Raw genomic sequence first — 22,325 nt, 5'->3', positions numbered from 1 at the left:
AGCTAGGGGTGGTAGTATGATGTGCAAACATGATCCATTGTTACACCTACACACAAAAAAACTGGTTCATTATAGAGATGTCTGGAAGGACAATCAAGCATTGGAAACAGATGTTAAATCCTGTTATGGCTGTTTAAAACTTTGTTGTGTTGTTGCTTTGTTTGTCTTTCTTCTATTTTATTGTTTTTCTTTCTTGTTTTCTGCTTTGCATTTTGTATTGATCAGAGAAAGGACTCTGACCATGGTGGTTGTTGCTTGATCTTATCATATATCTATGCATTAATTCAGACTCAGTTATATGGATATTGCCTTCTTTAGGTCTATGCTTGGGCTACTACAAGTGCATTCTGATGAGGTTATCTTGTGTTGATCATGATCATCACAGCTAGGAGGATGTAGCCCAAACCCCAAGTTGGATGGCAAAAAGAATGCTTTTTTAAAGTTACTTTATGACTCACAACCAGAAAAGGTGCTAGTCCTAGAAGTTTATTTTGTTTTACACTAACACATGATGCTACACATTCATGAAACACTACTCATGTCAAGGATGTCTCAAAAAAAAAAAAAAAAAGTCAAGAATTTTGTGAAAAGTGCTCCATACAATAGGGTGGTAGATGATGAAAATTTCTAAATGATTTGAAAATGGCATTGACAGAAATGTTCCTTACAAATGTCAGAAAAAATAATCAAAGTTCACCTTTCTCACAGCTGACATTTTGACTTGTCATAGGAGAAGAAGCACAGATGTAACTAATATTATTAATTATGGCTTCGCCTATTTTGGTATGCCAGCAAGCAACGAGACAACAGGCAATACCAGGGCACTGGGACTGGAACTCCTCAACGGACTGCAGCTGTTATCATTGTTATTAGTCACACCTGTTAATGACAAAGACAAAATGTCTGCAGTGAGAAGTCTCTTGGTCAGATGGATAACATTTAATGTTTGCTACAAGAACACTGAAGCTCTTGCAAATTATGTGTTATAACAATGCTAACAACCCATATTTTTTTCCACAATATGTATTGGAAATAAAAATGTTGCTATATCCCATCATAAAAACAATGTTAATTTTTGTAACAATACAAAACAAAGCAAAACGTTTTTGGTCTTTGCTGATAATATAAGTACAACTTCCAGTGCTTTTAAAATAATGAGACCCTGTTCTGTCTATAATCAATTACAGCCCTTGTCTGACACAAAACAAGTCTAATATTTAGGTTTTTCCAGTGATATTGAAAAACCTCATTGCCTTTGACTAAAGCACGTAGCTCACAACAGGAGCTTGTTCAGGAGTCCTGCACTATGGCTACCCCCTGCTCCTAAAAGGTTAGAATGGATCAAGAGCAGAAGACAAATTTTCCTAAGGGTTTAATTAAGTGTAACTTAATTACATCAATCTCTAGAGGCAGCAGTGCACAAAGCAGCTAATGACTTAATTTTGACGGAACACTTCAAGTCAAAGTTTTGCTGTGGCAACTGAGAGCTATTTTACCCACATCCCTCCCTTCTTCGCACAATGATTTGTATTCATAGGACTTGTTGACATTTACTCTGTACATTCACATGTGCTTTGTTGCTATTTACTACTGCACCAATTTGCAAAAGCCTTCTCCACCACAGCTACCACCTGTTTATGCTCTGTTCTGTTTGTGTGCACCCTGGAGAGTGTTGTTATTTCTATGACAATTCTTGCCAGGGGGTTATTTAGAATGTTCCCTGGATGTTATCATGTTGTTGTGTACTCTAAGTTGTTATGCTGTATTATCACAGCAGGGAGCATCTCCAGGAGCAGAACCATAGTGGACCACCAGATGGAGTTAGATATGTCTAAACCGTTTCACATTTAATTTGTGGCAAAGCCTAAATTCTCTGTCCGTGCTGTGTGAGCTCCCCTGGCTTCTGTGGTGCATGTGACACGATTTTTGATTCAAATGTAACACTAGTGTCACATAAAAGTAGCCTGGGATGATGATAAATAATGTAAACATTCTGTGGATCTACAATTTGGAGATTGTAAGTATACAACAATCTTCATTTAAATCGTTTTTTTTTTTTTTTTTTTTTTAACAGAAAAAGAAAATGTGGGAAGCCCTCTGAAAAGCCCTCTGAAAAAAAAAACCCAACAAAACTATTTTAACATCATCTACTGAGCCTGAGCTTCATGTCAAATCCATGCTAGAAATAAATGAGAATGTAAATGAAAATACATGCACATAACAGGTATCAAGCTCTTACTACAATACAGTATGTTCTAACGGTGTGAGAGGAGACTATTATTTGTCCAAAAGAATTACTTAAGAACAGTATTGGATTGTATAGATTGTGTTGTATATTTTATACACATAAGGGGTCTGTAATAAACACAGTACTATGTGAGGAACACAGTTTACTGTATGTTGGAGAACTCATTTTAGGTAAAGAGAAAACTCCTTTACGTCTCCCGCCTGTTCCGCATCCTCAGCCCACTCACCCCGACCTCTTTAGGCACGTCTGCATGGATGTGACCTTCACCCTCCACAGGCGCTGCCATTAACAAATACTCCTCTTTTTCCTCCTCTGCTTCTTCCTCCGGGTTGGAACCACCCTCACAACTGAACAGCAGGTTCTCTGCCTCCATCACTGGATCATCTTCATCACCTTCCTCCTCATCTTCCACCTCCGCCCCCTCATCCTCCTCTTCCACCTCTGTCCCTTCATCCTCCTCCTCTACCTCATCTTCCTTCTCCTCTTCCTCCTCCTTCTCATAAGTGTCCTCTTTAGGGTAGTGGAATACATCTTTGTGGTCACTGAAACTTATTTGTTTCTTCCCTCCATTGAGACATTGTAGCTCATTGCTCACCTCCAAACCAACTCTCTCCTGCCATCTTTCTGGAGAAGGCTGTGATGGAAAAGGACAGAGCAAATGTCTTTTCTCTGCTTCAGCTTCCTCTTCTTCCTCCTCCTCCTCTTCTTCTATATCTTCCTCCACATCCTCTTCCTCCTCGTCTTCCTCCTCTTCTTCTTCTTCGTCCTCCTCATCTTCCTCCTCATCCTCCTCTTGCACTATGGATAACTTCCTTGCCATAATCTCTTCCTCCTCTTGCTCCATCCTCTCTGCCAGGGCCTCGGCAGTGGGCTGGTTGACGGGATCCTCCAGAGTAAATGTGTCAAATCCGTATTTGTCATAGGGCTCATCAAACTCTGGGTAGGTCTCATCTGGGTAGCCTTGGTGTACAAAAAAAGACATTGTTTGATGTACAGCATGGCGTATTGGGTGCATAAAGCAGCTTCTTATCGTGATACATTTATTTAATAACTCTGGAGACAAAATCATTTTGTAAAATTTTGTGAGGAGCTTGGGGATTGAGTTTTAGGCATGTACCTTCCCAGTCTGCACCATAAGGGACCTCCTCAGCCTCCATCTCTGGGGAGGCCCCCTCCAAACGTCCCTCTTGCATCAGCTGTGTGATCTGTCTAAGTTGCCTGAGTAATTTCTCCTCCTTCTTTGATGTTGTAGTTTTACTCTTTCTCCGTCTTCCACTAGGGGGCAGCACAAGTATGGAAGCAGTATCATCATCTCAGCAGAGTCATTGCAGTACTCAGTTACATTCTTACATTCTTGCGTTCAATGGTCCTACATACTTGCAATGCATATGCTCTCTTGGGTTTTATTTTCCTTATTCTTACTTATTTGTCTATGCCTCTACTCAGTGAGATGAGGCCCCGATTAGACATGTTTTCTGTAACAATGAATTGTGACGGATAAAAATCCCTTACATTACATTATTGAGTCTGTGAGTGCTTTCTTTGCTCATTACAAATAATTATTTAGTATTATTATGTTAAAAAGTGACATGAGCATTTTCCAACAAACTGACAACTGGTTTTCCCTTTCCTCATACATAAATTCACCTTCTTAACAATTAATGTTATTAAGACCTAAGGACATTTTAAATAAAGTAGCAGCACTTCTGCTTTAGTAAAATATGCCAGTGGCCTTTCCACCTTTGAATAATTTTCCCTTACATTTTCAGTCCTTCATTTCCATGCCAGGTCTATGCTGATTTATCCCAATATGAGGTCATGGTTCTGCCATGGCAGTGAAAAGTAGTATGTTGAGAGACAAAATAAATATTTTACCTCCCAGAAACACGTTTTTTTTCAGAGACAATCCTCTCCATCATCCTTTCCGTTTGCAGTAGTCTCTCCTGAAGCCTGGCATACTCATCATCAGTTACTATAGAATTTACAAGAGAAAACATTATTATAATATGTATCAAAATATAATGCATTTCTGATACACAGATTATACAATGTGTAGGTGTGGAAACATATATGTACACTGACACACTATTTTGTATTGTACTGCTACACACTGTAGGCAGAAGTGTCATTTACTGTATATGCCCAATTCCCTTTACAATTACAAAGGTTATGCATTGTAATTCTAGTTGAATGAGCACATGCAGAGCCATCAGATGGCCACTGTAACACTGTATTTTGCTGCTGTACCTTTTGAAGTAGAACCTAATGAGAACCACTTATTAATATTTACTTGTTAAGAAAAAGCCAAATGTTGACATATTTTCCATGAACAGATACAATTATAGAACCCTTGAGCCATTAAAATGTATCAAGAAAACAAAATAGCTTTGGAATTACACTATATCACAAATACTTTACCTTTAAAAATAAACTTACCAGTCCTACTCTCCATGTTTGCCTTGGTCATTGTTGCATAGTTTCCTGATTTAGTAGTCTTCCCCTTGCATGTCAGCTGTGAACACAAAATAATTATGATTAGAGTAATAGAATGCAGCGATAATCATCTGTAACATAAAGAAATGTCTACTGTATATTAATTTTCTTGAACTGGATAGTATTTTATATTCATGTAACCTGCCTACCATGCAGGTCAGTCATAGTAATCACCTTATAGATTATATAGAGGATGTAAAGAAGGATCCCAAAGCCATATATGGGTATCACTTGAGCCATCAGGTTGTATTTTTTGCCTCGTCCAATTCCTTTTACTTTGGCCATGGTCTCAGCACTGTGTGTCATGGAGTACGAAGGGTCCACACCCCACCGTTCTGGGTCCTCTGGCAATGACAGCTGGTTCATCACAGGTGGGTAGAACCCAGGTCCAACTAGAGAAGACAAAAATCAATCAATCAATCAATCAATCAATCAATCAATCAATCAATCATTAGAGCAAATTTTACTGTAAATATTCCACAGTAATTGCTCCTTCAAGTGGTAATAGCCATTTTTCTCATCTCAGAAACTGATAAAGCAAGTAAGAAGAATTGATTGTATAATAATAATTTATTCATTTATATAGCGCATTTCAAAACAAGTTACAAAGCACTTTACATACAATTTTAAAAAAGACTATAAAAAGCTAACGATGAACATTATAATAAAAATACAATGACAGATACAATGACAGATAATAAAACCTATAGTAACACCAACAAAAAGCAAGTCTACAATAGTGAGGTTTTAAAAGTGACTTAACAGAAGACAGTGTGTTTCCCTGATCTCCTCTGGCAGGTATAGGCCACTTACTTGATTGTTAAAGAATGACATTATTTTTGTTATCCTGCACTGAACTTTTATCAAACTCAAACTGATGGACTCATGCTCCAGTTAGATAATTCACAGGCAGCAGGTCAGTATTTGGGAATAATGAGTTTTTGGTCAAAGCCACAAATAGTTTGGGAGACCTTGGAGAATCGAGTAAGTTAAATGATAAATTTATACAAAATAAACAACCTATAGTAATTTGTTGAATCAAATGTGTTTTGGAAACTGAGGGCCTGCAGGCACAGTATTTTTTTTAATTGTGCATTTTATAACATTTTAGGTGCCCTTTTGAAATATCGAAAACTCCTGTTTAATAGTTGGATGAAGCAAATATTTCACGGTAACTCCTATCTATTGGAACGCCAATTTGCACCAATCACAGCCTGTAGTTTATGATCTACAGTCTGTTCAACCAATTACAATTGAGCCCGCCTAAACAGGCAGATTTTAAGATAAGTATCCGCAGTTTCGGTTGACGTGTGAAGTGGTACGTTCAGCGTTTGTCTGTTGTGGTGTTGTCTGCCTCGTATTAAAGTTTGATATGGCATAATGTGGCACAGTATAACAGGAGGATACACCTAAAACAGTCGCTCATGAGGGATTGTTTGTATGTCAAAACTCCAATAAGTCAAAACGCGACGTACGTTTGCGGCCAAAGGCTTTGTGAGGATACTAGTATGCTAGAACTAGCTAGTGTGCTAGTAGGCTGCCAAATAATGTAAAATGACCGCCAGGGACAGCTATTGAAGTGTCCACCTACAGCAGCACAGAAGGAGATCTGGCTGAAGAAGAGAGGCTTCCCTGTTTGGAGTCTCAAGGTAAGAACCTGGAAAGAATATCTTGTTTCTTAGATTGCATCAAGCAGCAGTACAAGGTCATGGTAAAAAAAAAAAAAAAACCTGTATTAAAACTAATTCAAATTAAACATTATTCTAATTTCTGAAAGCATACCCAGAGATGAACAAAACTTAATTTGCAACATTAGGTGATATCATGAAAAACAGTAGCCCTGCTTGTAAAATATCCTTGACACAGCAGGTGTTCAGAATGACAGTGACTTACTCAGCAAATATTTCATCATTTCACTTCTTCATTATGTCTTAATTAATATTGTGTGCTCCTCAAAATCAAAAATAACCTTGTGGTTTTGAATTCTATATTGTAATACTTCCTGTTCAGATAAATCCACAGTGGTAGTACATATAAAGCATTCATTTTGCAAAATAATATAATAAATGATAATATCAAATGTCTGTGCTTTATTACATACATCCTTTTGTGCAGATTAGAATATAGTCTTATATAAAATATAGAAACTTAAATATAGTTCTGTGTCAAATCTCTCCCAATAGTGATGATTGATCCATTTTGACAACAGCTTCAGGCATGTTCTGTCACCATATAAAACCGATACCAAGAGAAAAATAAAACCTCCTCAAATTGGAGGAGTAGGGAAAAATGCTGTTTAGAAATCAAGTTATTGTTTATGCTTGACGTATTTACAGATAATGAATTAGAGCCTTTAAAATAGATTTGAATAGCTCTATTTGACCTCCGTCTTTAAGTGCAACGCATCAACAAATACAGAAGCTTAATCAGTGTCAGTAGTTTCATGGTGGCCTAGGCTGTTTTCTAGTACGATGCATGATACAATTTAACTTCAGATTCAGTGTTGACATATGTTTTAAAACATAAAAAATATTCCCAAACATATTTGAATATTTGCAAATATACATGTACAAATACATTTTTAAAATTTTAGAACACATAAACATATTTTTCAATGTATAAATAATGCCTTTTTTCTTGTCACCCATTGTATAACATTTTGATGAACATGTGTGCACTATGATGGGGCCTCTAGGCCTGGTGCACTATGTATAGCCAGAGTAACAGCTGGCAACAACAACAACAACAGCAGCAGTAACACAAAAAACCATTTGAGATGGAGCAGGATGGAGATGGGTGGATGGATGATGATCTGATAAGCCGCCTTACCCTCAGGCTGCCCCATCTCCTTTTTCCCTCTGGGTAAAAGCATTCTGGGCAAAAAGAGAGAAACACAGAGAACAGAACATGATATAAGAGTAACCTTCTGGCAAGTTGTGATAGACATTTTGTCTCAGAGGACGACAGCCATGCGTTTATTTCACTTGAAGAGTAAAGCTAGTATGCACAGATGTCATCTCTCATCTGGTGACGTTACTGTCCAGATTACACCAGATTAGATGCGCTGCCTTCAAGGGCTGTTTGAAATGTTAACTATAAATCCCCAGAGGCGCAATCAAGTGGCCTGCTTAAAAAGTGCATTGCTCATATTATTGTTCATATTGTTGTTGTCTTACAAGTATCCGGATCTCAGAAACTACAACACCTACAGCAACGTAATTCAGCAGGGAGATTGAGTTGCCTACTACTTAGGCGCAGCAAACAGCATCAGCTGACCATCATTACATTTTGTTTAACAAGTTGGGAACCAAACACTCTGCAAACAAAATGTCTTTTCCCTGGATTCCTTGGATGAAGACATGTCTTTCTGCGATGGCCAACCCCATTTCAGCCTAGATTCCAAAACACACACTAATAAAAATCACAGCCTTCAATTTTTATTCAGTCTTAACCACATTTTATACATAACATGTTTGGGCCAAGTAAGAAAATCATTTTCTGATGTAATTTTAATACACTTTTTCTGCAATTCATTTTCGAAGTTGTGAGGATGCTATATATTTTTTTTTACATAAACTGCAGCAAATCAAGTTTGCTTTGTGCTGTTGTACCTATATTTGGTGCACGTGTTCATTTTGCTTTTTTATTGTTTCTAGAGATATCTAGAGTTATCGCAGTAAGAAGCTCAAGCTCAAAAATGAATCAGAGCCCTGTAGTAATAGATGCTTTTGCCTAGAAACTGGTGAGGTCAAGTTTGATAGAAGTGGCAGGATGGAAAGTACATTACTTTATGATTTTGTCAGAGAAAAAAAAATCACAAACAGATGTAAGTGTTTCCCAGGTGTGTCTTTTTTGATATTGATCCAGTAATTTTTCTGGGTTAGTGTTATTACTGTACTAGCTAACATTTCTCATTGGAATTGTCAGTGTCATATTTGCCAGAAGCATCACATGGCATGCCAAAAACAAGAAGTGGAAAAGCGAGGACAAGTGATATATATTTTTAATTTCTGTTTGTAAAATAGGTAAAGATTTAATTAAATGCATGATATACATATCTCCCTTTACACTCTTTGATTTCTGTAATGGGCAAAAGCCACCAAAAGTAATTCTTACAGGGTCTATTATTAATTATTTTCAAGCAAAGGGTTTGAATACACAAATTGCATTTCAGATAAGATATTTCAAAGAGCACTTGAATGCAGCATATGACCTAACAACCTATCCACTCCATAGACCCTCTGGTTTGTGCTTCATACCAAACAGCAGCAGATGGCAGTGTAGGCTCAGGTACAGTGGGATCACCAACTCACAAGTCCCAAGAGTCAAGTAACATTGCTTGATTTACGTTGTTTAATAGATTGTCTCACATTTTTAGGTTCTAATTGACTAAAGAGGACTTTTTGTTTAGTTTTAGGACTCTAATTTTCTCTCCCCAAAGCCATTTACAGTTTGCCACATTTTTAACTAATTAAAGATGATACAATACAAGTATCATGTGTGTATATTAATACACACATTAAGTCACTTGAATATTCCCATTTGGACTTCAAATGTGTGGGCCTCAATATTAGTAACCATGTAGTATTTTATTTCAATACAAATTATTTACGTAGTTCATGTGTATAGTTGTATAAATTAAAACCAGAATATCGACAAGTAATTGAGGATAGCCATTAAAAAACAGCAAATAATGTGAATATTAAAAAATATGGAGGGGGTGGGTGCAAAATTTAGTTGGTTAAAGATGAAATAAGGAAGCTATGCATTCAGTATTGTAATATCATAGTCTAATGTGAGAGTTGCATGGGATTCTTCTACTACAATCAGTCTTTTTTGTATGAAAGGTTGGAAAATTAGATCAAAGTGATTAACTTAATAGTAGATATATTTATCAACCATTTTTGGCATTACTCTTACTATGTTTTGCCATTTTAAAGGTGCAGCAGTCCAGTTTAACACTTAACCTCAAACCAACATGCACAAAGGTCAAGCAGGTGGGACCTGGGGGACTTATTAGCAAAGACCATGGCAGAGATGATAACTCCCACTTGTATTTTTCACAGAATACTTATCAAGAGTCTAAAGGCTTTTTGGAACACTGATCAATGTGGTAAACCTTCAGAAATAACCAGTTAGTGCAGGGGTGGGATAAATAATTGATGGTATTTGTAATGAAAGATCATCTATGAATAATGGTTGTTGCTGTAGCAGAGGATATGTAAGTCACTTTACACATCTTTAGACATCGTCATGGTCATTCCCCCTTGAGTGGCAAACATGCAACAATCAGTATTTGCCATTGTGTTTTTACAAGGGAAAACATAACATTGAAAACACTGCTGATATTGTAAATAGTTGTTGGTTGATTAATTTCAGGAAGCTGATTTTAACCATCTTGTACCATTACTCCCCTTTACACTATACAGCAATTACTGTGCAAGATGGTGACATATTTCACCATAAATTCAGCATGTTTGAAGTTGATCAACATCAGTCCCCCTAAAAACCAAGGTCACTTTAGCATTTTTAGTCATTCTGGCGGCATGGTTCTAGGAATGGTATTGTTGGCCAGTCGGTCAAAGTCTTGACCACTTTGGGTTCAGACTGAAATATCTCGACAGTGATTCGATAGGTTGCAATGACCTTTTGTACAGACATTGATGGCCCCGAGAGGAGGAATCCTACTGACTTTGGTCAAGCCCTGACTTTTCCTCTTGCGCCACCATCAGGTTGACGTTTGTGGTTTTCAGTGAAATATCTTGACAAATAATCTGATGAAATTTACAACAGTTACTCAAAGTCCTTAGAGGATACATTTTAGAGACTTAGGTGATCTTCTAACGTTGCTGTAAGTAAAGTTTTGACATATGCTGTGATATATCTCAGCATCTGCTTTATGGATTGCCTCAAAATGTGGTAGACATTTATGGTTCCCAGACAGTCTATTTTAATGACTTTGGTGAATTTTCCACTAGTGTCACAGTGAGGTTAAATGTTCAGTTTTTTATTGAAATATCTCAACAACTATTGGGTGGATTATTGTGAAATTTGGTACACACATTCCTGGTCCCACGATGATTAATCATAATAACTTTGAACTCCTGACTTTTCATCAAGTGCCATCATCTGGTCAAAATTTCATGACTATGAATGCCTCACAATCAGGAGACATCTGCTAATTAAATGGTTATTAAGAGCTGCTGGCCTGAATATTCTGTCTGAATATGACTCCAATTTTGTACAGCCAAATCTAACCATTTTGACCTCCAGATCTTTTGTTTTTCCAGTGGTTAGTGCTGATTCATGGTGCTTTACTTCCCAGTTAAAAGCTTATTAAAAAGACAGCAGAAGCCACAGAAACAAACTATTAACTTTCTGAACAGTGTTTGTATAGGCTTAGTTCTTTACTGAACTGAATGTAACAGGTTGAACCAACAATAGACTGAATACACTACTGAACTGAGGACAGTCAGAATCTGTGCTGAATGTTGCAGCAGTGTGACTGGTGATGTGTTCGCTTACTGCCATATGTATTGATGTGCATTTGAACCGTGATGTTATTGCTTAGCTTAGAAAAAAAGTGAACGAACAACATAGTAAGTAACCAAGGAGGACTTGAATCTGGGTAATCCCAGCCTTTGTTCATGGTTTTCCACCAATCGCGAAGACTGTAAGAGGGTGGAGGATAGCAGTTACCTCGATATAGCCCCAATTCTATGAGTTTAGGTATAGCCCTGAGTGAGTCGAGTACACGTCATATATATATATATGACATGCCACCATGTGATTGGGTAATGGTTGCATCAAGTTGTCTCATTTTCCTGAAATAGAGCCATAGGGAACAAACTGCTACTTTTTCTCATTCAGCTCAAAGGACATTTTGACACTTGTTAAGGGAGTGGACAGCACCTATTGCACTTATGGCAATTAACTACACAAAGCAGAAAACATGCATGGTCTAATGATCTATCAAAAAGTTTTGGTTCTCTAATACAGGGTATCAAGAGAACTATTTTCATACAGCATTGTGCTTTGGCTTTATTGAATATTGTTGACAATTAACATGTTTATGCATGATATGCTGATAATTTGTGAACTGTGAATTTCTTGAATGTAGGGGAAACTTAACAAAGGCCAAAAAGTACTTCAGAGGAAAAAGAAAGGTGTCATTCTGGAAGGACTATTCTACTGACAAAAGTACCAGAAATTAAAAAAAAAAAAGTAGATCATCAAGACCTGCTCAGTAGTTACCTTTGGTGCGTCACATGGGCAAAGTCCCATTTTACCACTCGTTAAGTACAAAGAGAATCTTAGTCCTAGTAGACATCAAAGAGACTTATACTATGTAAGGAATGTCAAGGAACACCAATTCATTATTTCAGGGTGAATATTTAAAATAAAATGCACGTTCTATACAACTGTATATGTAGTTGACTAGCATTCAATACTACAAGCCTGTTTTCTGTTTTCTCCATTCCTTTCCTTTTTGACAAGTGAGTGAATTAAATCAAAAAGTAGTAAATTGATGGGTATTGACATATTCAAACAGTAAGGAGACTTAGCACAATGATGAGTGTGAATCACTCAGATTTATCTCACTGTTAGTGTTGAAAATATTGTTGGTGTTTTTGTTGTGCTTAAATTGCCTTCAGTATTATGACTGGCATCTTGTCTTTGCAGCAATTCAGGATTTCATTTCAGTCAAACAATGGTTGTAGACCTTTTTAAAGTTGGACCATGAACTGGTGACAACTGCTGACCACAAGGCAGGCTGGTAGGTAGGGCTATCAAGTGATATCAAGTCTCTCTTAATATCAATTATCATTAAAAGAGATATTGTCATGGCAGAATATTCACTTTAGACTAAAAACATTGAAACACTTGGCACACTGCGTTGTGACTTAGAAACCTAAGTATCTACAATACAGCTGAAAATTCTGTCATAGCTGGCATGGATGAACATTATTGGCCATGCCATACACCCCCTATAAGCTTTTAATCCTAGGAAACAAATATGCATTTGTGTACCCTCTCTGGATGAATGGATTATAGATTATCACTGCCAACCAGCATATGATGCCAACAGAGATTATGGCTGCTGTACGTTGAATAAAGCAGATACCACTGTTTGAAAATTTGGCACAATGAACTACTTCAAAGTAATATGGACATGCTGCTGTATTTGACACACAGAGGGTATTAGGGATTTTAGTTGTAAGGATTCTTTTTCATAACTGGTTTGTATTTTAAAGACAGTTGAGTTTCGAATTGCCATTTTCACCCTTGCTCCCGGTTTCTGTTTTCTATTCCTATTATTCCAGTCAACTCAACTGTGAACTGGCTCAAAATGTATTTCCATATTTCCCCCATAATTGCAGTATTGTTGAAATAAGACTTTCATCGTTCTCATGGAAACCCCTGAGTACACATCAAGCTGTGCAATTACTCAAAAAATAAAACCCGCTAATGTCAGAGTGGTGAAAATATCACAGTGCACTCCCATTCCCAAAATCCAGCTGGGAAGTATTAAATTTTGAATCTGACCACGTGCATATTCACAGCCACAAGCTCTTTTAAGAAATGACATACAGACTGTTGGCCCATTTTGGTTGGTGCCTTTGATGCTTTGTCTTGTTTCACTGATGCCATACTGGAGGTATGTCCAATTCACTCTGCAGTGTGCCAAATTGTTAATACCAGCACTTGTCTTTTATCTGTTTACTGTGGCTCTCTCTTATCAAGCCTTTAATTACTTAATTATTCTTCATTGGGCTCAATTAAAACACAATAGACTCTGCTGCTGCAAAAGTCAACTATTTCTGCCTCTGCAGAACAGTATACAAAGCATGGGAGAGAGAGGCTGTTGCAGTTGGCCTTCTATTATGTACTTGGAATAAATGAGATTCTGTTATTCTTTGGATGAAAGTCTGGCCTTTCTGATTATTATGCTAACAGCAAAATATAACATTGACTTTTATAAAATGTTCATGCTCCTCGAGTCGAGTGAGGAATAGATTCACATACATGGCAATCAACGCACCTTCCCCAAACAAAATTACTTTTTAGAAATAGAAATCGTTTTCTTTCTCTATTCATGCAAGTGATTTGTTGCGCAATGTCACCTTACTCAATAGTAGCGTACCAGGTTTACATCAGGTTTTTTTCCACTCCTCCCCGTGCCTCTATCTAAATCACTCAATTTATTTCCAAATTGCATGTCGAGTGTAGGAGCAAGGGCTTATGGCACTATATTAAATCAATGCACTCCTATAGCATATATTTTGAGAAGGTTTAATTTTTTTCCTCTTTTTGTTGATATTGAGTGTCATAAAGGACACACTGTCACACATTTGAAGCCTGTATATTCATAGAAGAAAGTCCGTTGTGAAAAATGAATGAGGTGGATTAATGGAGTTGAAACATGCTTTTCAATATAGGCTAGACCTTGACTGTTTTTTAGTTGTATGGTTGCCAGTCTGCACACTTTAATTTATTAGTATCAGAAGGACAGACACTATCACCAAGGGATGCAATTTAAATTTGTGTTGCCTTTATAGACCATCATGAATGAAAACATGCACACAAAACTCATGCCTGTGTGCAGAGAACTTGAATATGAGCTCTTGAGCATTAATGCACAAATATAGTATGTATGCAAAAACATGTTTTTTTCTGTATAGTATCATAAGTATAATCACTGCTCATTAACTGTATTTTTATACTTTTTCTGTTGACTGAGATGGGTTGTTATAGACAAAGTATATAGTAGTTGCTTTTTTTAAACAAGTATTTTGTTCAAATTAACAGTGTAATTGTTCCACTACAAAACATGTATTTTTTATGACTATGCATTATATTTTAAAACAGTATATTCATTGCAGAAAAGAAACTAATGGGATCTGCAACATCTCTGAGTACATCTGCTCTACAAGTCTCAACCATAGGCCGTAGCTTCTAAGTTGACACCAGCTGACACAAGATCTGCTAACATATTTCTGTTAAAAAGGCCAGCACGACTTGGACTATTCCCCCTCATTCTAATAGTGATATGTTCAGTGTAGTTCATGAAGATGATGCTCAGTAGTTTTTTTTTGTTGAGTTCTAGTAGTGAAGCCAATTAAGTTCCAACATGGGTATTATTCTTGTATAAGTGTGTCAGTTCTTTAAATCATATATTAACATAGTAACATGTATATTTGTCCTTTTCTAAGATAATTATTGCTTTTTGTCGTTTGCTACTGCTGGTCATTATGCTAATTATGCCCAATTGGTGTCAGCTTCCACCTGTGCAGAGCCTGTGCTTACCGTTACCTTTATCAACATGCAGTCATCCATCATTTCTCATTTGAAAGTTTTTTGTATTGTTGTGTTCATGTTTAATCAGGACTTAGATTAGTAGATTTCAATGGTATATATGTCCATATGTTAATATTAATTGTATTTGCAGTCATTTCTGTTTTATACATACTGTATAGTGAGAGCACTAAATCCGTCTTGCTTGTTATAGAGGTGGATTTGTAATTGTTAGTTGTCGCCTACTTTGTTATCAAGTGGTTGCCTTGCTAGTAGCTGTCAGCTTTAAATTCAGAGGATAAATCTAGTGTAGGTAGCTGCCACCGTTATAGTCACACGGTTCCACCTTGTGGCAGTATTGTGCATAGCGGTAAATCAATCCAGGCAACTAAGTTCAACTGTTCTATAAGATTTTTCGTACTTTTTTTCCATTTACCTTTTCAGAAACAACACACAAGCATTTTTCCAACTTGAATTTCTGGATTATTTGTGATTTAACCAGTCATGTCAATGGTGGGCTGTAATTACCCAGAACCCAGGTGTATGACAGAAACAACTGTCAGCCATTCTCTTCCGTTTAATCTGCTTTTCCTGTGCTTCCTGGTCATGTTTTTTTGTTTGGATGTGTGTATATTTATTTGAATTGTTGATTATATTTTTGTGCACTTAAGCATCTCTACTCTGTCTTTAAGATTCAAAATTGTCCAAGAACTTTAGTAGTTGTATTTTTTTTCCTGAAATTTTCAAAGTTCATTGTGCTGCATATGTGTGCTCCATTTTAAGGATTTAATAGCAGTTTGTCTCCCCTGTGTGGTTGAGGCACCTTGAATGCCCTTAACCAGCACTAATAGGAGATAATGATTGGTGCTCAACAAAAAGAGAGATTCATTTTGAATTATTAACAAGTTAACTTTGTAGTGGAGGCACTTTATCCCCGAGGACAAACAGCCCAAATGTTTGCAAAATATAATTAAGCCGAGGCATCTTTAAATGTCATTGCTGCCTGTGCCATGTTTCAAATTGTTCTGCATCAACAGAATTTAACGAGATGGCTAAGGAATCCATTTCCTGCAAGCATGTGATAAGCCACACATAGTGGAGCACTTTCATTGATTGCCAAAATAAAGCATTTTGTATGCAAATGGGGGAATGGAGTGGCTAAGCTGATTCAGCCTCATGGACACCAAATAATGGTCTTTACAATTAATACTTTTACATGCTATCCATTGAAAATTTCATCTTCCATTTAATGGCTCTAAAACATTTACACATGCCCAGAAAAGAGGGGGAAAATGCACTGTGTTCCAATGGATTAATATGAAAGCCAACAAACAAATAAAGCCATGCATCCCTCCCTCCCCCCAGAGTATTGGTCCCTTTCCTGTCGTCTCATGCTCCTGCACATTTTGGATTAACAGATAATCTTTGAACATGAAGGAAGGTCTGCTAACCCCGAGGGGGTGGGATGTAGTGAGTGAAAGAGAGCACAGGATTGGAGGCAGTGCTTCATTGTTTGAATGTAATGTGCTTGTCTTGTTCTTGTAAACATGCAGCTCTTTTTGTTGCGGTGATACGGCCTTAAATACCCCTTCTTCACTCTTGCAGGTTGTGTTACAGGAGACCCACAGGTCTGAATAGATAAAGGACACTAGGGTAAAATGGGTGTCAGCAACAAAAAAAAAAGAGAATGTCCAAAGGCAACCCTTCAACTAAAGGTTCAGTGTTTGTGGGGACCAGCAAACCACTTGTAGTCAATTAGTGTACATCCATGGAGCCTGCTGTTGACCTGTCTGGTCTCATCTGTTTACCAGTTGTGTTGAGAACAACCACTAAGTCCAAAAACAGGAGGAAGGTATATTTGGATAGACTTTTTTGCTGGCTTGGCCAGTAGATGGTTAGACTAATTTGTGTCCAGAATGGCTATTGTGTCCGGTCCTGCCCCCTGTCCTTTTTGTTGTGTCCTGTTCAGTTCTGTGTAATCTGTAGGGCACCATCCGTACTAGTAGCACTACATCTTCACTATGCATCCATCCATTCAGGTTCTGTTACACTGAAAATATTTACGCATTTAGAAAACAATAGGGACAGTTGTCTAATGTTGTACACATAGCTATGTATAGCATTTATTATAGTTGATACATTGCTGTGAAATGAACAACAATTGCCAATCTTAATATCCTGTCAATAACCTTATACAATATCACGTATTAGAATGTATCAATGGGATAAAAAAATGAAAGTGAGTCCATTCAAATCCCTCTCATGATTTCATATATAATATGTCAAAAAACATTTGCAACATTTGATGGAAGATGAACCATCTAGTCTACTTACTAAGTGTGTACTCCTTGTGTCCATTCCTGTGCCTCCTGAAGACTCTCTATGTCTGGTCCTGCACTGACTTTGTGATGTCCTGTGTCATCTGTGTCCTGTTAAAGGTTACATTTACATTTTCATTGGAATTATTGTACAAACCTAAACATATAAATAATCGTGTCACTGTTTTTCATCTTTACATGCAAAGAAGATTTTACATGTGAATTGACATTTTACTGAACACATAGGTGTACGCATTACTATATTCCTTTCTTGAATTAGTTTGTATCTCATTAGGCACAACATGCAACAACTAGCACGTACATGCTGATATGAAAGCTTTATTTAATCTACTACACATCTGTTTTAATAAGCATATCCTACCACACCTTCTGCATTAATGCTATTTGTATTGATAAACAAGCTTGTTCATTTGTAGTTTGGTCAACTGAAAAAAGGCAGGCTTTGCTCTCATTGCTTACTATGTTTAGATTAGATTAGTCTCTGAAGCATCAGTCCTAAGTTTGTTTTTTTTCGGGATTTTGGTCTGGTCATATGCAGTAAAGAAATAATCCGTAAGGTATCTGAGATGTAGTCAGAGCACTTGAGAACATTTCCGTCCGGGTTGTAATGGAATTTGTGGGTATTTAATTGAGCTTATCCTGACAAATGACAAGAAAACTACAGTAAATGGGAAGAGTATGGATGGGATACAACTAGGGATATCTGATCAAGTTATTTTGGCCTCAATCCCAATCTGAGTCTTTTAATATTGTGTATCTGCCAACACTGAGGCAGATCTAATACTTAAATTGACCAATATTGATTATGTAATTGATACATTGAAATAACACTTATAGCCTACTGAATTTCACAAATCTTATTATTCACAAGTTTCTTGATCCAAACACTGAAGGTCCTGGTTCAAAATGATTACATTTATAAGCTTAAATGATAGATATGATATGAACGAAAGCTTAACTGGGAGACTATGACTCCTAAAATAGTTCATTTTTTTCTAGAGAATACTTATCACTCTGTCAAAAACACTCAGTTCACTCGCGGTCTGCCATCAAGTTACTCAGGAAATGAATGCTAATTACTGTCAGCTGATACATTTTATTGTTGTGCTTGCACATGAATGAAGGCTGTTGTAAAGGAGATCACCGCTGCAACACTTGGAGGCGGAGGTGGACAAAAGAGTAGAGAGAGGACTGGCCTATACTGATCCATTAAAATATCCAAATGGCCCTGATACCCATTGTTAGGATCGGCTCGAGACATCTCTAGATGCAACTGTCTATTCACATCTATATATACTGTTTTACAATGATAGTTTTCACTGTTGCGGTTTGCATCAATGAAAATAGAAACACCTTCCATGTACAATATCTCTACTTATTAATTCTATTGAGTTATGTTTATATATTTGAGTGCTTAGAGGATATGCATCTTTCTTAAAACCAAATGACCGAGTGGGGCTAGTTTTACTGACTAAATTTGTCTTGTGAAGTTTTGCGTCGCATCCATCAAAATATGGTCTCCCCTTACTCACTTCCTTGTTTAACTGTAAGACCTCATCCTCTATCCCCCTTCATCCGTTTTGCACTTTTTGCCCTTCACCCCCACAGTATGTCCTCCTCAAAATATGAACTCTGTATCATTTTAGAGTCAAGGAGAGCAGCAAAAACTGTTGACAGCAGTGTTTGAAGTAAATGAGAAAGCTGAACCCTTCCAGAGCTTCTCAAAGGCGGCAAGAGTGCAAGATGGGCAAGAAGGACGATGATGATGGGACTGACCTTCTGATCAGGTGAGCGTGAGGAGGCCTGAGGACAGAATCCCCTCTCTGCTGCCCAGGCTGGAATTTTGTGCTTGAGAAGTGTTTAACTTTGTCAAATCCCAATTGCACTCAGTGGGGAGTGTCCTCTTTCCCTTTGCCCACAGGTTTAGTGACTGCCCTTATGCCTCGGCCTGGGGAGGGGGTTGGGCGTTTGGAGGTTGGGGAGGATCAATAGCATGGCAGCTTGCCTGTTTGGCAGAGGTGAAGTTAAGCTAGGAGAGAGAGAATGGGGTGAGATAGTGAGAGCTATAGATATCTGAGTAGGAATTATCCATGACACCTGGGCTCTCAAGCTGCAACCTTTAAGCACATGATTTAGGATCACCTCTATTTGTGGGATAGCCGTAGCACATTCAGCACATTCAATCCTAGCCATTGTGCTCTGTTAGCTCTCACAGCTGAAAGCCATTGTCAGTTATTTGTTTAGAAAAGGCTCTCATTGTTAAATCCTTATGCCTACATTGTTTCAGCCAAGTGAATTCAATTTTATTTTGTACGTTTTTAACTTTCACTTAGTTGTCAAGAAGATGTATGAAAATCTCCTTTTAAGTCATTCACTCCATCCCAGTATTTTTCTGCACCAGTGATTTGAAACAAAATGTTCTTTTTTTCCCAAGCGATAATATTTCTAATAATCTCCCCTTGCTGTGAGAATGGTGTCAATAAACTGACATGTTGAGAACAAATGCAACAGCCTTTATCTCTGTAAAAATCCACAGCCTTTGCTTCAAACGGAGACAAAAACAAACTGTGCTTTCATGTTTTGCCTTATTTTTTAAAAGGGGGGTAACCCTGGATGAGACTGAAAATGTTGGCTTTCAAAAGGTTGACATTTAACTATTGTAGATATAATGATGGATACAAGAGATGGAGCACGTTAATGGGAAATGACGATGTCACGGTTCATCTTCTGAACTGAGGCACATTAATCCACAGTGTTATGGAAAATGCTGATAAAAAATAAATGTACTGAATATTTGTAACAAGTGGCATCAATTTCCCCTTTGACTGTCAGTGAATGAAGATTTCTCAGCAGATTGCATTATTTACTCTGCTCAGAAAATCACAGAACTGTAAAATCCTTGCTAGCATTTTTCTTGATTTCTGTGAGAAATCCCTTCAAAGGCTATGTAAATGTCATAAGTTTAAAATGCCCCATAGTGACAATTTAGCTTTCATCATAGCTTCATTAATTAAACCTGGCTTTACCATAGACTTTGACACAGTCATTTCCTGGCCAATTGTGTATGCATGAGCGATTCTGACTTGGTCTGCTTTCTGACGGCTGATGCCATATGTTGGTGGAAATAGCTTGAAGTAATGTGAATCTTTGAGAAGCTTATAAGGAGGCAGGGTCCCAGCAAGTTCGCACATCTTCTATGACACCAGACAAGGTTTAAACATCGACCAGTTATCTGGCTCCTGTTTTTGGTTGATCATGTGAAAATTTAGAAAATTAGCTTAATGTAAGGAGCGTTAGATTGAATGCAATAATATACACTGATGAAAGGACTGATGAAGGCTTCTTTATAGAAGGAAACATATGTTTATGCACTCATTAAATGGAACATAAGAGTGATCATGAGGACGGCATATTATGACTTGAATGCTTATACTGTCATATAGTACATGAACTTAAAGGTCCAGTGTATAGAATTTGTAATTTATTCATAAGTATATTTTAATTAGTGTATAATCACCTGAAAATAAGAACAGTTATGTTTTTGTTTCCTTAGAATGAGCCCTTTATATTTACACAGTGAGCAGGTCCCCTTCCACAGAGCCCACCACATTTCTGAAGTAGCCCACAACGGACAAACCAAACACTGGCTCTAGAGAGGGCCTTTCACATTTTTTGCAAGTATCTTCTCCTACATGCTTGGAGGGGGAGGGATATTCAGTTGGTTGCAATCTGCAACCTCACTGCCAGATGCCACTAAATCCTACACACTGCACCTTTAAAACAGTAGTCTTCACCATCGCCTGGATTTTTTAGGTTAAAATTGAGTTTAAAAAATCTATCTAAAATTAAATTGTTTAATTTTTTTGAATTTTACAGTTGAAAAATAAACTTGTCAGTGTTCTCTGCCCTAACAGTATTATGGAGACACTGTTTCTACATATCTTCGGTATTTCTGTACTGCAATTTCTTTCTTATCAGCTAGCATATACAGATACAGTCTATCTGCAATATGCTAATGACAGCCGATATATAAGCCCAGCTAATTTATCGGTCTACCTCTAGTCTTCACCTTACATGAAGATGTGGCAAAGGACAAGACTTTTTTGTGATAATAGTCAACAGAGTGCCCTGCAGTTCTAGGGGTCAGCATGCCAGAGAGCGCATAATTTAACCACAGGCACAAATATTTTGATTTGGTGTTTTCCAAAGACACCCCCCTATACTATATACTAAATACTATATCTATATAGTAAATAAAGTTGGCTGGTATCTGCCTGAAAATGGGAACCTAACAGAGCAGAGATGTGAAAAGACTCTGCTTGGACATTTCTCCATCCCATGTACTTGTTGAATAAAACATCTGTCTCAAAGCACAAGGTAATGGCGACGCGAGGTTTGTTTGCAGAGATGAAACTCCCTCTCGTCCACTATACCCGAGAGAGTTTAGCCTTGATGCATTTTACACCAGCCCAAAAACCTGCGTTGACAAGTTATCTGTGACCTGTGGTGAGAGCGGGAATGGCTGCGGTGAAAATCAATCTTCGCCTCTCCTCTCGCCTTGAATACCAGCAGAGCAAACAAACAGGCCTAAACAATACGATATATACCACATATCAATTACACTAAATGCCTCAGTATCTATACTTCACTGTCCCAGGCACACACCGGTTACAAGGCACACACGCTGCCGTAAGACGATAATGGTGCTGCATTGTTCCTCACCATCTGGAGGACTGATAAGGCCTGCCTGTGCATAGTTGATAATGAGAACAGGCATGAGTGTTAAACATTTCCTTGGCCCATGAAAAAGGTTCCATTAAGTCCACTGACCCCAATTGAATATTAATGAGCTAATTAACGGATTTATTGTTATGTGCAATTCCTGGAGGGGCAATTTTTTTCAAGTGCTATTATTTTTTCTAATTATTTTCTGTACTTTTTATAATTGA

At 37.5% G+C, this 22,325-nt stretch overlaps 1 protein-coding gene and 1 long non-coding RNA gene across 3 annotated transcripts in view; one reads left to right on the top strand and one right to left on the bottom strand.

Annotated features, from left to right (window-relative positions):
* Positions 1–2,190: 2,190 nt before the first annotated feature.
* Positions 2,191–7,688, bottom strand: ric3a (RIC3 acetylcholine receptor chaperone a). The gene is made up of 6 exons (XM_042389156.1): positions 7,571–7,688; positions 4,916–5,133; positions 4,685–4,760; positions 4,124–4,220; positions 3,366–3,523; positions 2,191–3,208 (listed from the first exon to the last, which is right to left on the bottom strand). The coding sequence occupies exons 1-6, from the start codon at positions 7,686–7,688 to the stop codon at positions 2,436–2,438; spliced, it is 1,440 nt and encodes a 479-aa protein (XP_042245090.1). The 3' UTR covers positions 2,191–2,435.
* The window catches only part of LOC121881554, a 42,572-nt gene continuing 26,132 nt past the window's right edge, over positions 5,886–22,325 (top strand). Inside the window, exons 1-2 of one of the 2 annotated variants that reach the window (XR_006091836.1) lie at positions 5,886–6,390; positions 19,023–19,163. This is a non-coding gene — a long non-coding RNA (uncharacterized LOC121881554). The remainder of the gene's footprint in view (positions 6,391–19,022; positions 19,164–22,325) is intronic. The other variant, XR_006091820.1, reaches the window with a different exon arrangement.

Source organism: Thunnus maccoyii, chromosome 1, assembly GCF_910596095.1.
Source record: "Thunnus maccoyii chromosome 1, fThuMac1.1, whole genome shotgun sequence".
Classification (NCBI taxonomy): domain Eukaryota; kingdom Metazoa; phylum Chordata; class Actinopteri; order Scombriformes; family Scombridae; genus Thunnus; species Thunnus maccoyii.
This window is presented reverse-complemented; position numbering and strand designations above follow the sequence as displayed.

What these genes read in the sequence shown, in the direction of transcription:
- ric3a (XM_042389156.1), bottom strand. Translation starts at nt 7,688, where the DNA reads ATGTCTATCACAACTTGCCAGAAGGTTACTCTTATATCATGTTCTGTT. An exon ending in GGAGATGGGGCAGCCTGAGG is followed by an intron (nt 5,134 to 7,570) that starts GTAAGGCGGCTT and finishes TGTCTTCTCTAG; the next exon opens with TTGGACCTGGGTTCTACCCA. An exon ending in TTATGGTGCAGACTGGGAAG is followed by an intron (nt 3,209 to 3,365) that starts GTACATGCCTAA and finishes TTGTACACCAAG; the next exon opens with GCTACCCAGATGAGACCTAC.